Raw genomic sequence first — 18,223 nt, 5'->3', positions numbered from 1 at the left:
AGTTTATATTCACCCTCTCCCATAAAAAAGTAAATTCAGTTGAACTCTCGGTTACACGCTAAACGCGAAACAGTCAAAACAAGTTTCCAGGTTATAATCTGGCAAAAGCTTTTAATGTAATAGCTTATTTAATTACTCTACGTCTTTTCACTGTAATCGGAAAGTTCAACATGGTCGCGAGTGGAAGCCAGAGGCCATACCAACCCATATCAACGCTAATCCCTCAACTTTGAATATGTGGTGTGTGTGGTCTCCCCCTTGATTCCAGCTGCAGAATGAGAATTATGACATTAATTCTTGTATCACGTCAATCAGACCTTCTTAAGTGTGATCTCTCTGTCGACTTTATACAAGCGAGGTAAATACAACGAATAACAAGATAGTATTGTTTGCAGAACATTCCATCAAATTCATCTTAAGTAAGCACTGCAAAAAGTTAACTGTCCCATTTCAACAGTGAGTAAGATTCAAAACACTTTTCGAAAGCATTTCTGTAAACAGACACGTTGTTGAGGATGTTATGTTTGTGCCTACTTTCGTTACGTTCGACCAAAGATTACCATAAAACTAATCGGTTACTTGACATTTGTGGACTTTATGGACGTACCCATTCTACACCAAACAATCATTGAGCCTTAACAAGCAGAACAAAGGCTACACTATTGCACTGGGTAGTGGGATATTTGCTTCCATAAATTAGAAACGCGTTGATAATCTGCTTTACAGATGGCAAGAGTTTCCACTGAGCAGCTGTTATCGTGTTTAAGAACTGAAGTCCGCATAGTCTGTCGCCACCATACATGATAATCACAATCTATTTGTTTACGATCTCTGAACATAGCTAAGTAAATTGTAAGCTGGGCGTTTGTATGTTCCGATGTTCTATTGCCGGTGAAATTCTATTTCCGAAGAGAATAAACTATGATATCTTATTATGAATAAATTTTCTCTTGAAACCAAGCATTCAATTTGCAATAATGTTACACGGTTTCGTATGAATTTGTCGTCAACCATTTAGTTTATGACCAGACGAAAGTAAAACAAATCCGGTCGCAGTTTCGTGTTGTTGCAATCATACAAAATCATACATCCTAGTTGTCCAAGCTGCTTGCTTTATTAATACCTCTGGTCATTATAGCAGGTTCTGTGCCAGTCATTCAGAGGTGAAGGGAATTCTTTTAGGTGTATTTCGGGAAATGAGAGGGTGACTTATAATATTACAAGATGATCACTTACCTGTAAAGAAGACGAAGCGCATAGTTGCATTGGTTAGGAGGCGGTGTTGCTCTCCAACCTGTAACACACCAAAATAGAAACTTAATACTTCTCATCCTATCATAGCAGTGCTAACATTGACAAGATCCTCCTTTCTACTACTAATGACCTATAACGCAAACAGAAGTATTTTCCGTGCTGCTATGGCACTGTCCCAGAAAGCTAAAACAAATTCTAGATGTCAGAGAGAGAGAGATAGAGAGAGAGAGAGAGAGAGAGCTGGCCGGAGTGGCCTTGCGGTTCTAGGCGCTACAGTCTGGAACCGAGCGACCGTTACGGTCGCAGGTTCGAATCCTGCCTCGGGCATGGATGTGTGTGATGTCCTTAGGTTAGTTAGGTTTAATTAGTTCTAAGTTCTAGGCGACTGATGACCTCAGAAGTTAAGTCGCATAGTGCTCAGAGCCATTTGAACCATTAGAGAGAGAGAGAGAGAGAGAGAGAGAGTATTGGGGCTGCATGTTTGGGGTCCACACCTAGTAACGTCTTCTAATCCTTGTGGGAAACAACGAAAAGGCAAACGGTACCTGCAACCAATTACATCTTCCTTTCTCACACAGCAAATAAGGTCGCTCAAATTAGTACCGAGTTCTGTGGCGTCAAATACCAGATGGCTCAGGGAACAGACTGGAGCGAAATTAATGAAATCGTAATTAAAATTAAATGTTGTTGGGTAGTACACGCAGCCAGATAAATGGGTGATAGATGAACTAAGTTAGTTCTTTTCTCGACTACAAGAGACAATGAACGGCTGAGACAACATCTTGATGGAAGAAGGTGGCTACATTACATCAGACGCAACTCAAGCATAAAGTGTGTTGTTTATAAAATTAGTGCATATAGTATTATGATTGTATTTTATACTGACTTTTCACTTTATCTCACGCAACAAAAAATATGTCGTAGTAGCAGAAGTTGGGATGCCCGATCAGAAGTAACAAATACACTATGTGATCAAAAGTCTGGCTGAAAATGACTTAAAAGTTCGTGGCGCCCTCCATCGGTAATGCTGGAATTCAGTATGGTGTTGGCCAACCCTTAGCCTTGATGACAGCTTCCACTCTCGCAGGCATACGTTCAATCAGGTGCTGGAATGTTTCTTGGGGAATGGCAGCCCACTCTTGACACAGTGGTGCACTGAGGAGAGGTATCGATGTCGGTCGGTGAGGGCTGACACAAAGTCGGCGTTACAAAATATCCCAAAGGTGTTCTATAGGATTCAGGTCAGGACTCTGTGCAGGCCAGTCCATTACAGGGAAGTTATTGTCGTTTAACCACTCCGCCACAGGCCGTGCATTATGAACAGGTGCTCGATCGTGTTGAAAGATGCAATCGCCATCCCCGAATTGCTCTTCAACAGTGGGAAGCAAGAAGGTACTTAAAACATCAATGTAGGTCTGTTCTGTGATAGGTCCACGCAAAACAACACGGGGTGCAAGCCCCCTCCATGAAAAACACGACCACACCATAACACCACCGCCTCCGAATTTTACTGTTGACACTACACACGCTGGCAGATGACGTTCACCGGGCATTCGCCATACCCACACCCTGCTATCGGATGGCCACATCGTGTACCGTGATTAGTCACTCCACACAACGTTTTTCCACTATTCACTTGTCCAATGTTTACGCTCCTTACACCAAGCGAGACGTCGTTTGGCATTAACCGGCGTGATGTGTGGCTTATGAGTAGCCGCTAGACCATGAAATCCAAGTTTTCTCACCTCTCGCCTAACTGGCATAGTACTTGCAGTGGATCCTGATGTAGCTTGGAATTCCTGTTTGATGGTCTGGATAGATGTCTGTCTGTTACACATTACGACTCTCTTCAACTGTCGTCGGTCTCTGTCAGTCAACAGACGAGGTCGGCCTGTACGCTTTTGTGCTGTACGTGTCCCTTCACGTTTCCGCTTCACTATCACATCGGAAACAATGGACCTAGAGATGTTTAGGAGTGTGGAAATCTCGCGTGCAGACGTATGAAACAAGTAACACACAATCACCTGACCACGTTCGAAGTCCGTGAGATTCTCGGAGCACCCCGTTCTGCTCTCTCATGATATCTAATGACTACTGAGGTCAACCGCGTGACCGCTACGGTTGCAGGTTCGAATCCTGCCTAGGGCATGCATGTGTGCGATGTCCTTAGGTTAGTTAGGTTTAAGTAGTTCTAAGTTCTAGGGGACTGATGACCTCAGATGTTAAGTCCCATAGTGTTCGGAGCCATTTGAACTACTGAGGTCGCTGATACGGAGTACCTGGCAGTAAGTGGCAGTACAATGCACCTAACATGAAAAACTTATGTTTTTGGAGGTGTCCGGATACTTTTGATCACATAGTGTAGCTCCAAGGCCCTGAATTTCCCCACGTAAAGCAAACACAAGAATAAGTAAGTAAAATGGTTTTATTAGAGAGAACATAAATTCATTTTGTTGTCAAATTACGAAACTATATTTCCACAGTGTTACGGATTATTCTTATAACATCAAAGACCAAATGACGTCTGCGGCTGCGTGATGAAAGTGCTATGCATTAACCGCCACGGTGTTCAGCCGCGGCACCCAATTTCTTTTTCTTCTCCAAAAAAACTTGATCGCCAGCACTTTCACTGAGCTCTGTGAATAGGGCACCGGCCATCATTGCAACAGCTTTACGAAGCGTGAAAACATCTGGAATCCACTCATCTTGTCACATTCCCCTTACTCCAGCATATCTTTCTGGGTTTTATGTTATACAAAGTGGCCTAGCCTTCACTTTCAGCCGAGTTCTGTGCAATCAAGAGTTTACAATCATACAACAAACATGTGCCCCTGTTCACTTATCAGGATGATGCAAATAGTTTTGCTTGCTAGAAGACAGAAGATATCGCTAGCACCACTCTTAAATTAGTCCAGCAGCGCGGCGTACGGCATGCAGAGTGGCGTAGTGGTAAATATTGTTGCGTGCGTACTGCAGGTCGTCATTCCAAACCCGACCACCACCAGCAATTATTTAATATTTATCATTTCTGGAAAATTCTTCAAAATGTTCAAATGTGTGTGAAATCTTATGGGATTTAACTGCTAAGGTCATCAGTCCCTAAGCCCACACACTACTTAACCTAAATTATCCTAAGGACAAACACACACACACCCATTCCCGAGGGAGGACTCGAACCTCCGCCTGGACCAGCCGCACAGTCCATGACTGCAGCGCCTTAGACCGCTCGGCTAATCCCGCGCGGCCGAAAGTTCTTGGAATATTCTATGTTTCTAATGTTTTTATATTCTGGAATATTCAATTTTTGTAAAAATATCAGCATTCTGGAATGTTCAACGTCTGTACCTATAAGTAGCTGCCCTCTCTGCCCATGAGGAGCCGCCCGAAGTGGCCGTGCGGTTAAAGGCGCTGCAGTCTGGAACCGCAAGACCGCTACGGTCGCAGGTTCGAATTCTGCCTCGGGCATGGATGTTTGTGATGTCCTTAGGTTAGTTAGGTTTAACTAGTTCTAAGTTCTAGGGGACTAATGACCTCAGCGGTTGAGTCCCATAGTGCTCAGAACCATTTGAACCATTTTTTTGCCCATGAGGTCAATTCTGTTCTGGCTGTTACAGTGGTGTCAGTAATAAAGATGCTTTCGGTTCTGAGTGCTGTACTTTATTGACCGCCTTTGTATTTGAGCTTGATTGTGTTTTCGTTGTGACATTGTTTGGCGGAGACGCCGGGTACTTCAAAATATCTACATTATCGTGCCTCCAATTAGGCAACGTATAAGCAGTCACCTACACAGCCAGGAACCGGAATGAAAGCAGTAAATCGATCCCACGGTGCGTATATTCAGGAGACCAATGGATTCCAAGTCAGCATTAAGACAGCTGCACTTAAGGCATCCATCAATGTTTTCCGAAGACGCTGGTCCGGATCGGATGAAATGACTGCAAGGATTCGACCGAGCCGCCATTTGCAACAGGTGTGATGATATGATGTGTTTGGGAAACGTGTACTTTTACTTGGACAGCAAAGCCTAGCAGTGATTAGAGAAAAACGGAGGGAAGCTCAATAGCTGTAACAAATTCCAGGTTGAACTGAAGAAAACGTTCGGCGAAAATCAGCTACAAGTCTTCTTAGTAGAAGAACAATAGAAGAACTGGGCCCAGGGTCATGGAGGAAAAACAGAACCTTACATAGAGAATGTTTTGGCCATATGTCGCATCGTGAATCCTACCATGACAGATGCCTAAAAAATCTCGCACTTGATGAAAGGGGTCGCAAAAGACATGTACCAAGCTGGTAAGAATGGCACAACGACAGAGGAATTCATCAAGTGGCGCTCACAACAGAAAAATAATCGGACGAAAGAGGTATAACTGACCGCCGCATGTGGTCCAAACGGCAGTTGGAAGACCACCGTGCTCTCGCCACTCTCATAAGCAAGATTGTAAGAGAAGAGATACATCAGTGTATGGCAGCCAGAAAGGTCAGATCGAGTACACACGACTCAGCAGCCATGAATGTCAACCCGAAGCGTCAGAAGGTGATAGAGAATGTCGAAGAATGGATGTATCGATATTTAGCACGAAACTCAGCCACTAATCGAAGGTGTCATGGAAAATGGATTTGTTCAACTTGGACTTAAGTCGCAACCGTCAAGTAATGACCCCCTATCTGACCAACGCATGCGAAATCAAGTACTCCACCAAGTACAACGCCCCACAGTAGAACAGACATTTCGAGGACGGAGGACAACACGCCGGTGTGTTTTCACTGTGGACGCCATGGACACCGAGTACGCTGCTGCAAACAAGCAGAGCGAGTTTCTGACTACTACAACAACGCCAGACGTCATCCATCACATTAGTTCTATTCACGTCAGTCAACTGCAAAAGATTGTAGACAATCTGCGGGACGAATCCCATCGCCGTACCCTGGACGAGGTAGCTCTCCAACAGGCCTTAGCTGTCCCACGTCGCTGTACAGAGGTACCAGCCGTTCGCCTAGTAGCCGACTTTAGGAAAACTGAACTGGGCGACGATCTATGGAGGTGATGCCGCCACAAGTGCAAAATTCTTCATGGTCGACAGTCACCAAGATGTCAGGAAATCTTATTGGCGTCACCGTCAACGGCCAACCCGTCCTGATGCAGGGCGATTCAGGGGTTGCCTTTTGTGTAATGTATTGCAACAATAACTATCAATGAAACAACACAGCCCTTCGAATTTGCCGTTTTAACAGAATGTATCTTAATGTTATTCTCGAATAGGACTTCTTGTAAGCATCTCAAGCTGTCATAGACTGTGGAAGATCAGAGCTCTATTTTGCGAAGCTACTCCAACAAACATACATAACAAAGATTTCTCTGGGTGACTGTCGTTGAAGATACCCTCGATTATTTGGATTAAAGCATTTCTCAACTACGAACATGCAGTCAGGCTACTGGCAGATCTAGGTTGACGGGGCTGACAGGGAAAACATTGCCTTCATAACTCCTGGCGGCCTCTGTGTATTACCCCGTTTGGACTGTGTTATCATCGAGACGAGTTCCAGTCTTCAGTCGAGATGCTCAATAAAACTGTGTAGCTTTTGTCGACTGCAAAATCTACTCAGGCTCACGGAGGAAATCTACATGCCAGCGAGCACCATAAGCATCGTAGGTGGTCAAGGAGAACATTGCATTGTTGACTGTCACGAGCAGCCACATTTCACCATAAAAGTTCGAGCTTAGGGCAGCCGAACCAGTCCAGGAAGGATAGCTTAGCGCCATTGATGAATAATCGTGCTTCGCTAACACTATTGACAACGCAAGTAAGGAAGCTACTATCGAACTGCCAGTAGGACCTGGCCTGGCTCACCAACAACGTCGGCGAGTGATAGTCATTCCGCGCCAATTTTCGGATGCTTTCAAATCCAGAGTGGAGAAACGATAGATCAAGCGGCCTATAGTGAAATATCTTATCAGCACTGGGAATCATCCACCAATTAGTCGCCGGCCGGAGTGGCCGTGCGGTTCTAGGCGCTACAGTCTGGAACCGAGCGACCGCTACGGTCGCAGGTTCGAATCCTGCCTCGGGCATGGATGTGTGTGATGTCCTTAGGTCAATTAGGTTTAATTAGTTCTGAGTTCTAGTCGACTGATGACCTCCGAAGTTAAGTCACATAGTGCTCAGAGCCATTTGAACCATTTTGAACCAATTAGTCAGTGCTCGCTCACGAAGAGTCTCGCAAGCTGAAAGACAGATAATCCGAATGGAAGCAGAGAAAGCTGCTGCAATACAGCGCTGAATCTTGGTATCATTATTTGTCAGAGTGAAATTTAACACTCCTCCACAAAATACAGAAGGGCCACGCAAAAACACTTGTCCATTGGTGTGAGCTTGGGCGCGCCAGAGATTATCCTGGGCGAGCTGGCCCCTGGAAGAGCTCCCTACGGCCACCGACGAGTGTCGCACATGCCTTCAACCAGACAATCATCGGAGACGTACCCTGCTGTTTTGGGGTGGCATTATGTGGGGTCGGCGTACGGCGCTGGTGGTCATGAAAGGCGCCGAACTCTCGGAACTGAGTTGATGCAAAACTTATTTTGATGTGTGTATTTTGAAAATCTGAAATTTAAGTTGTGATATGAAGTGGTGGTGACACCTAGGATTTATTTTGAGATTTTTTATATTTTTCATCTTGCTTAGTGTGGGGCTATTAGTTTTTTGACAGTAACACATTCACAACCGAAGCTTGATTATTGAAAGGATTTATATTTAAAAGGGAAAGATAATTGACTTCCAGTAGCTGAAAATAAATTTTAGTTCCCGTGTTATCATTTACTCACAACTATCTTTCAATAACTGGTTTAGAAAGGAAAGAATTTAAAAGGAAAGCAAAAGTTATAGTTCTGTCATTTAGTAAGTAGCGGGAAGCACGCTCAAGTCAGCAATTAGATCTAGACAGTTGAACTGAGAATAGTTAAACCAAAGAGGGTCATTTTCAAAGACTAGCGCCTTATGGTTGAAAACATTGAAACAATTCCGTAAGAGGTTGGTACTGAATGCTAGGGTTGGCGAGACTATTTCTAATAGGTTTACCGAAGGAATGAACTGATATGTACCTGAAGATCATATTAAACATTCATGAGTAGCGAAACAAATAACCAACGGTGGTGCCTGAAGAAGTTCAGTTGCGTTGTCTTAACAACAGTTTGTATTTCTGGAATCGGATGTCGGAATATATTACGAAAATACTTTAATTCTGAAGTTTCTCAACTCTTTAGGGACGTGTAAGTAATTGATGGTATATCAATGTTAAAATCTTAACTGTCAATATACTGAAGGTCGTATTTTAATAGGAAAAAAGATATTTTAGATATTTAGTGGAATACTGCTGCGTGCTAACTTACGTACCCATACGATACTTACATTGAATGACTTCTTCAAAACAAACAAAACACCGTCCGAATAGGCCTTGAAGGCCCAATGGTACTGACCGGCCGCCGTGTCATCCTCAATCTTTAGGTGTCACCGGATCCCAATACGGAGGGGCACACCGCTCTGGCGGTCGTTATGTTTTCGTGACCGGTGTCACTACTTCTCAGTCAAGTAGCTCCTCAATTGGCTTCACAAGCGCTGAGTGCACCCAGCTTGCCACCCGCGCGGTCTCAGGCTCCTTGCCATGGTTCACAGTTCACGCGCTTCCCCCTGTCGGAGGTTCGAGTCCTGACTCAGGCATGAGTGTTTGTGTTGTCCTTAGCGTAAGTTAAAGTTAGATTAAGTAGTGTGCAAGCCTAGGGACCGATGACCGCAGAAGTTTGGTGCCATGGGAACTTACCACACCAGCTTGCCAATAGCACTAGGCAGATCCTGATGGTCACCCATCCAAATGCCAGCCAAGCCCAACATCGCTTAACTTCGGTGATCTGAGGGGAACCGGTGTTACCACTGCGGTAAGGCCATTGGCGATTGAATTCTTCACAAAAGAAAAATATAGATACTCAAGAGTCTCACTAATTTAAATGATACAACTTAATATCAGTTACTACGCTACGGCTGAAGAGTAATTCAAAGTATATTAAAGTATCTGACGAGCATTATAGTCAAGCAGACGCTTCATAAGTAGTGAGTTGGCTTGTGCACTCGCTTCATTATATGTTGATGGTTTTTTCGCGAAGAAGCTGAAACCAAATAAGATCCATTTAACCAAGGGTGTGTTATAGTGCTAGGAGGTAGAACTACAAATTCGATCAAGCGTACGATTACTTATTGGTCACATCGTTGCTAGTACAGTGTTCTAGGAGTCCGTGTTTTGAAAGGTTGAATAGAATCTTATTGCGCCTCTCCACGAGTAATTATCAGTTTTATTTAATTTATATTTTTCTCGATTTTCTCGTTTACTAAGACGGGGTGTTACCTGAACGTTTTAACAGGATTCATTACGTGGATACTCGTAGGTTGCAATTCCGGCACAGTGCAACATTATTATTCTTACAAAAAATCTTAGTATGGCATCTGCTTTTCTTTTAATCAGTGCAGTGCGGTCGTTCCAGTTTAGATCGCTCCTGATACATATTTCCATACATTTCGCGGTTGTTCCTTTTTATACTGATCGATTATAATCAAACAATAATTGGATTTTGTGAGTAACTGTACGCAATACGTCACATTTATTTGTGTTTGGAGTCAACTGTCAGCGCTGAACCTCTGTAGGTTTACCTGAATTTCGCCACACTTTTCTGACATTGCAACGCTCCTATATACAGTAGCATTATCCGCGAACATCAAGAAACTTCCAACGTTATCTACTAGAACATTTACATACTGCATTTTTTTTAAAGTCCCATAATCTTACGGGAGTTATTACTTCCCAAAAATAGAAAAACATCGTATCAACATAGTAAAGATTGAACTTGAGTCGCATTATTGAACGCGGGAAATGGCAGACACGACAATCTTCTATGATTTAGCCAACAGCATTAATCGAAGATGTGTGTCATGTACACTGAACGACTTTCTCAGTGCCGCATTTCACCTAAAAAAATGTGTCCAGCAGCTGTTCCTGTGATTTTAAGACACGGATAATTTGCAACAAGGACAATGGATAGCCACAGAACTCACACATTTGGCACGTATCCCCTACCAGCATGCCAGACTACAGTTGTGCCATTGAATTCTAAGGCAGAACGAGGAAGTTCAACAGTTAACAACTTATTTTTTATTTACGTATGAAGCGGAATACACGGAGTTAACCACAGTAATCTCGAGTGGCTAGATTCAAATCCTAGAGCGACCATGGAAGCAAGGCATCAGATTCGCTTTAGTATCAATGTGTGGGCAGGAATTGTGGGTGACAAATCATAGGGCCATATACTTCACCGGAGAAAGCAGTATGTGCGATTTGTCAACCATTTTTACTTGACGAATTAATGGCACTTCTGGAAAACATTTCCCTTTCAAAAAAAACGACGGATATCTGTTATGTGCAACGGAACACACTTTCTACACCTCTTACGTCAGTTACAAATGTTTAATGAGTGAAGAACTGGTCGAGGACGTCCAGTAGAATGGTCTACCTCTTCACCTGACCTTAATTCCTTTGATTTCTGGCTATGGGGACATTTAAAATCATTGGTGTATTGCGCACCTACGGACAACGGGCACACGTTCCTGGAACGTGTATGTCGTGCATGTGACCGAACCCGAAGGCAGCTAAGTGCGTTCCCACAAGTCCGTAATTCTCTGAGAACAAGAACTAAAAGATGTGTATGAATATCACTAATGTCGCTCCACAACAACTTTGGCATTGTAATTTGTAGCGGAGACGCGTTTGTGATGTAATTAAGAGGCAGAAATCAGTATTTTGGAAACGACAGAAATTATTGTGCGGTCTGTTGAGATCTTGGTAGCAGAGAAGCAAGCAAAAGTTAGTCGCGACCTTTGAACTTGGCGCAAACCGGACCTACCTCCTAGAACCACGTACGTTACTATTTCCTGTACAACGCCAGTTTCTCTTCCCAAGATTAAAACTATTTCACAGTAAAGTACAAACGGCCGCGATTCCTTTCTTTCTTTTGTGTAATCATTTTCAAGGTCTTCGATTAAAAATTAAGATGCTCGGGAATTAAATCGCCACTTCTTATTTAGGTATCTCTGACAGCAGTGAATTCCTGATGACAACGTTCACAGTAAGGCGTTTCATTTTGTGTCATATTCCATGCAGAAGCTAATATTAGCTTCGTGTGTCTCAATAGCGGAGTCCCGTGAGGTCTCGAAGCACAGTAAATAAAGGCGTACAAGCAGCCTTTCACACCAGACAAGGATAATAAGTAGGCATCTGTGGAGAGTGGGGGAAAGAAGAAACGCTCGAACAACCCATTCATTCACTCATTACCGTCTCAGTCACTTTCTCGAACAGTGGTAACTCATACTGCAAACAACAGAAAGCACTAAGACTAGTGCCAAAACATGACGGTACATGAAAGAACATGAAAGCGTGTTAATGAATGAGAAACAGGGAAATGTAGCACAGTGAAGGATTTAACCTTCGGTAGAGACGAATATCAGGTAAAGATCTACATCTACATCCATACTCCGCAAGCCACCTGACGGTGTGTGGCGGAGGGTACCCTGAGTACCTCTATCAGTTCTCCCTTCTATTCCAGGCTCGTATTGTTCGTGGAAAGAAAGATTGTCGGTATCCTCTGTGTGGGCTCTAATCTCTCTGATTTTGTCCTCATGGTCTCTTCGCAAGATATAGGTAGGAGGGAGCAATATACTGCTTGACTCCTCGGTGAAGGTATGTTCTCGAAACTTCAACAAAAGCCCGTACCGGGCTACTGAGCGTCTCTCCTGCAGAGTCTTCCACTGGAGTTTATCTACCATCTCCGTAACGCTTTCGCGATTACTAAATGGTCCTGTAACGATGCGCGCTGCTCTCCGTTGGATCTTCTCTCTTCTATCAACCCTGTCTGGTACGGATCCCACACTGGTGAGCAATGTTCAAGCAGTGGGCGAATAAGTGTACTGTAACCTACTTCCTTTGTTTTCGGATTGCATTTCCTTAGGATTCTTCCAATGAATCTCAGTCTGGCATCTGCTTTACCGACGATCAACTTTATATGATCATTCCATTTTAAATCACTCCTAATGCGTACTCCCAGATAATTTATGGAATTAACTGCATCCAGTTGCTGACCTGCTATATTGTAGCTAAATGATAAGGGATCTTTCTTTCTATGTATTCGCAGCACATTACACTTGTCTACATTGAGATTCAATTGCCATTCACTGCACCATGCGTCAATTCGTCGCAAATCCTCCTGCATTTCAGTACAATTTTCCATTGTTAAAACCTCTCGATATACCACAGTATCATCTGCAAAAAGCCTCAGTGAACTTCCGATGTTATCCACAAGATCATTTATGTATATTGTGAATAGCAACGGTCCTACGACACTCACCTGCGGCACACCAGAAAGCACTCCCACTTCGGAAGACTTCTCTACATTGTGAATGACATGCTGCGTTCTGTTATCTAGGAACTCTTCAATCCAATCACACAATTGGTCTGATAGTCCATATTCTCTTACTTTGTTCATTAGACGACTGTGGGGAACTCTATCGAACGCCTTGCGGAAGTCAAGAAACACGGCATCTACCTGGGAACCCGTGTCAATGGGTCTCTGAGTCTCGTGGACGAATAGCGAGAGCTGGGTTTCACACGATCGTCTTTTTCGAAACCCATGCTGATTCCTACAGAGTAGATTCCTAGTCCCCAGAAAAGTCATTATACTCGAACATAATACGTGTTCCAAAATTCTACAACTGATCGACGTCAGAGATATAGGTCCATAGTTCTGCACATCTGTTCGACGTCCCTTCTTGAGAACGGGGATGACCTGTGCCCTTTTCCAATCCTTTGGGACGCTACGCTCTTCTAGAGACCTACGGTACACCGCTGCAAGAAGGGGGGCAAGTTCCTTCGCGTACTCTATGTAAACTCGAACTGGTATCCCATCAGGTCCAGCGGCCTTTCCTCTTTTGAGCGATTTTAATTGTTTCTCTATTCCTCTGTCATCTATTTCGATATTTACCATTTTGTCATCTGTGCGACAATCTAGAGAATGAACTACAGTTCAGTCTTCCTCTGTGAAACAGCTTTGGAAAAAGACATTTAGTATTTCGGCCTTTAGCCTGTTATCCTCTGTTTCTGTACCATGCATTTGAGAGGCTGGTCAGTACGGAAATTTGTGAGAGTGAGATTTACAAACATTTAACAGCGTTGTGGGCACGCTGCAAGAAAATGTAATGGGAAGAAGAAAGATTTTCTGTATGAGAGGCATAATTCGTTACAAGTACTTATTTTTAGCACGTAGATACATATCTCCACGAAGAAGTATAAAATACAACATGCAAAATCCGATAGCAGCGTTTTGATGTCAGGAGTAATTCAGCTACTAATCGTAAACAACGGGTTTTCTGTCGACTAAACAGAAATAAAGAATCTGTGCACTTCACTAATAATTTCTTGATTTTGTTGACGTGGCGTAGTCTTAACACTGCCAAAAGAAATATATACAATAGATTAACTGAAGAATTATAAAATACAGTTTCTACATCATATGATAAATGTGAAATAAATCACATCTGAAGCTATCGGCTACCACAAAACAAATTGAAATTCATTTATTTGCAGTGGCTGCCTCAGTAGATGAAACAATGTCGTCAATACAACTCACTGGCGAACTATGGAGGTATCCCTATCGCTAAAATGCACAACATCGACATCCACTCATAATCTAGTATCTACTGCAGCAAATAGTGGACTACAGTTCATTGGTTAACGTTTACTTATTTATTTAATTTAATTTTATTTATTTATTTAACCTGATCAGATTAGGAGCTTGAAGCCCTCTCTTACACCAGACCTGGGTTTCGCGCATACGCTAATGAACCAAAACATTATAATCACCTGTTTAGCACCTTGTTTGTCCGTCACTGAGTCTGTGTATCAGGGACCTTACAGTTTGTCGGTAGGTTAGTTGAGGTATGTGGAATTAGATGTCTACGCACAGGTCATGTAATTCGCGTAAATAACGTGCGGCTGGTTTGCGTACGCGGTGATGGCGTCCGATAGCGACCCACGTAAGTCCCGTAGGATTTATATCAGGCGAATTTGGTCGCCGAGTCATCAGCGTGAGTTCACTATAAAGCTCCTCAAACCACTGTATCCCGGTTCTGGCTCCAAGACACGGACAATTATACTGCTGAAAGATGACATTGCTGTCGGCGAAGACATCAAACATGGAGGGATGAAATGGTTCGCAGCTGTCAGTGTGTTTTCGATTACTACCACAGGTCCCATGCAAGCGCAGAAGAATGTCTTCCATAGCATAATACTGCTCCCACCGGCCAGCGTGCCTGCCGCGCTGCACGTTTCGAGCAGCCGTTCACCTCGCTGACAGGGTTCACCCGAAGAGCCGACACGTTTCCATTGACTGGCGGTCTAATCCTGATGGTCCTGTACCCACTGCAATCGTAATCGACGATGGCGTTGGATCAACATGTGAACTCGAAGGGGTGGTCTGCTGCAGAGCTCCGTGTTCAACAATGTACGATGAACACATCTGCCTGCATCAGCGTTGTGCTCTTTCTGTAGAGATGCCACAGATCACCATCTATCCAGTTTTACAGAGCAGACAAGCTTCCAAACCCCACGTTCTGTGAATAGTCGTGGACGTCCAACCATTTAGCACCTGGTGGTAGTTTCACTGTCCTTCTACCTCTTTCCGTAGATGCTCACAACAGTAGCACGTGAACACTCGACCAACTTCACCGTTTTCGAGATATTCGTTCACAGGCTCTGCTAATAATAATCTGCTCTTTGTCAAAATCGCTTATCTCAATGTGATTTCTCCACTTGCAGCCCATATCTTCGCTAGGGTAATCCCCCGTCCGTGTCTGCTACGCACACATACTTTTGTTACCGCGTCACGTGCCCTCAACGGCACTAGGCGGCATTCAATGTCGCGGCGGGCAGTGGTCATGTTTTGGCTTATCAGGGTCTGGTCTTTTTGTTCGGCTATAACAACCTATCGAATGTGAGACGATTTACATGTCTGCTCTTCCTCTTCATCAACATTTCGTCTCGAGCAGTGAAAAATTCTACGCGAGCTCAGAAAGTTCTATGAAGAAATTTCAGGAAATAAGAGACAGCAAAGGACTTGGAAGAGCAGTTGAACGGAATGGATAGTGTCTTGAAAGGAGGACATAAGATGAACATCAACAAAAGTAAAACGACGATAATGGAATGTAGTCGAGTTAAGTTGGGTGATGCTGAGGGAATTAGATTAGTAAATCAGACACTTAAAGTAGTAAAGGAGTTTTGCTATTTGGGGAGCAAAATAACTGATGATGGTCGAAGTAGAGAGGATATAAAATGTAGACTGGCAATTGCAAGGAAAGCGTTTCTGAAGAAGAGAAATTTGTTAACATCCAGTATAGATTAAAGTGTTAGGAAGTCGTTTCTGAAAGTATTTGTATGGAGTGTAGCCATTTATGGAAGTGAAACATGGACGATAAATAGTTTGGACAAAAAGAGAATAGAAGCATTTGAAATGTGGTACTACAGAAGAATGCTGAAGATTAGGTGGGTAGATCACACAACTAATGAGGAGGTATTGAATAGGATTGGGGAAAAGAGAAATTTGTGGCACAACTTGACTAGAAGAAGGGATCGGGTGGTAGGACATGTTCTGAGGCATCAAGGGATCACCAATTTAGTATTGGAGAGCAGCGTGGAGGGTAAAAATCGTAGAGGGAGACCAAGAGATGAATACACTAAGCACATTCAGAAGGATGTAGGTAGCAGTAGTTACTGGGAGATGAAGAAGCTTGCACAGGATAGAGTAGCATGGAGAGCTGCATCAAACCAGTCTCAGGACTGAAGACCACAACAACAACAACAATTAAAAAAAAAAAAATGGTTCAAATGGCTCTGAGCACTATGGGACTTAACATCTATGGTCATCAGTCCCCTAGAACTTAGAACTACTTAAACCTAACTAACCTAAGGACAGCACACAACACCCAGTCATCACGAGGCAGAGAAAATCCCTGACCCCGCCGGGAATTGAACCCGGGAACACGGGCGCGGGAAGCGAGAACGCTACCTCACGACCACGAGCTGCGGACAACAACAATTCAAAATTATTGTTAACAAATCACCAATCTTCGACTCATATCAATCTACACGCATTTTTCTATACAGTACTCTTGTTAATAATAGTTCCCAACATAAATTTCTATAGCAGAGCTAGGAATGTGCAGGTTTAATGTACTTACTTACTGTGTGCCCAGCTTTTGAAAACAAGTGAGAAAGCAGCATCTTCTTGAGGTTACCATTCTAATGAAATTTTTAGAAACCTATTGAGGCAGATTCTGTCACAGTTTATCTTTACTTAATTTTATTTAATTCGTTATTGTTACGTATATAGCCTGAACGTTATGTTTTCGTTTGCACTTCCGTCAACTGACTAGGTTGACGCGTACAAATTTCGGGAGATGATTCCTACAATACCGTATGTGCACTTTAGCAGATGGTGCATTGGCCATATAGAACTGGCACTGTGTCTGTATGGTGATTCTCACACTCATCTCCACGAGTAGCCGACACCTTCATACCTTAAGTCCCCTGTTGCAACTTTTTCTCGTCAGTTTCCTAGGCAGATCCATAATTAAACACTGACTACATGAAGTGATTGAGGTTATTAAAAAGTTATTGTTGATGCATTCTCACGATTTTCACGACAGTAATAGAAGTTAAACGAGCTACCACAAAATAAACAGTAAGCTGTCTAGGAGCTTTAATCCAGTCTCAGAGGCTAGCTAGCAATTTTGCAGTCTTTAACATTTGTTGTAGGCTGTAAAATTAAGGTTGCTGCCACTGCACCAATCAATCGTGATTAAACTCAAAATCCATATTATCTTTCAATACCACCGACCTTGATCCAGAACTCTGAAGGGTGCGGTAAAGTACATGCAACGAAGACTAGAGCGCTTCGTGACTTGATAGTTTAGTAAGCGCTAGAATATTATGGAGGTGCTCAACAAATGCCAATGTCGGACCACTTGAGAGAGGCGTTCGCCACCAAGGAGAGGTGTCTCTTACGAATCACCATAAGAAAAAATCCAGAGGCGTCAAGTCTGGCTAACGAGCCGGCCACGACACATCTCCTCCGCGTCCAATCCAACGATTTGGGAATTGTCTCTGCAACTCATTTCTAGCCATCAGCGAAAAATGTGCCGGACACCCATCGTGTTGATACCACAATCTAAAAAATGGTTCAAATGGCTCTGAGCACTATGGGACTTAACATCTAAGGTCATCAGTCCCCTAGAACTTAGAACTACTTAAACCTAACTAACCTAAGAACATCACACACATCCATGCCCGAGGCAGGATTCGAACCTGCGACCGTAGCTGTCATGCGGTTCCAGACTGTAGCGCCTAGAACCTCACGGCCACACCGGCCGGCCGATACCACAATCTGTTCCTTGTTCCTAAATATATTTCTTTCAATAGTAGACTTAATATTTCATGCCGGGGTGTGGTGTACTTCCTACCATTAACATTTCCTTCGATGAAATAGGGGCCTATAATTCTGTCCTCCAGAATCGCACACCATGCATTCACCGACCATGGTTTTGGTGTGCAACTTGCCGCAGCCGACACGGATTTTCAGTAGCCCAATAATGCATGTTACGCAAATTAACATTTCCATGGCTAGTGAATGTAGCCTCGTCAGTAAAGAAAATCAAATTTATAAATGTTTCATCCCTCTGAATCTGAAGTTGAGCCCATCGGCAGAATTCAATACGACGCATACAACCCGTACCAGTTAATTCTTGGCGGAGACTGATATGGTAAGGATGATATTTATGGCGATGCAGAACACGAACAACACTACTCTGGTTTGTGCCAGGTTCCCTTG

At 43.4% G+C, this 18,223-nt stretch overlaps 1 protein-coding gene and 1 pseudogene across 1 annotated transcript in view; both read right to left on the bottom strand.

Moving 5' to 3' along the window:
- The window catches only part of LOC124556429, a 466,451-nt gene that overhangs the window by 350,385 nt on the left and 97,843 nt on the right, over positions 1-18,223 (bottom strand). The window contains exon 2 of the mRNA XM_047130385.1: positions 1,237-1,294. Within this exon, the coding sequence (XP_046986341.1) occupies positions 1,237-1,258 (22 nt within the window). The 5' untranslated portion in view covers positions 1,259-1,294. The remainder of the gene's footprint in view (positions 1-1,236; positions 1,295-18,223) is intronic.
- Positions 9,077-9,195, bottom strand: LOC124557278 (annotated as a pseudogene).

This window comes from Schistocerca americana, chromosome X, assembly GCF_021461395.2.
Source record: "Schistocerca americana isolate TAMUIC-IGC-003095 chromosome X, iqSchAmer2.1, whole genome shotgun sequence".
NCBI classification, from domain to species: Eukaryota; Metazoa; Arthropoda; class Insecta; order Orthoptera; family Acrididae; genus Schistocerca; species Schistocerca americana.
This window is presented reverse-complemented; position numbering and strand designations above follow the sequence as displayed.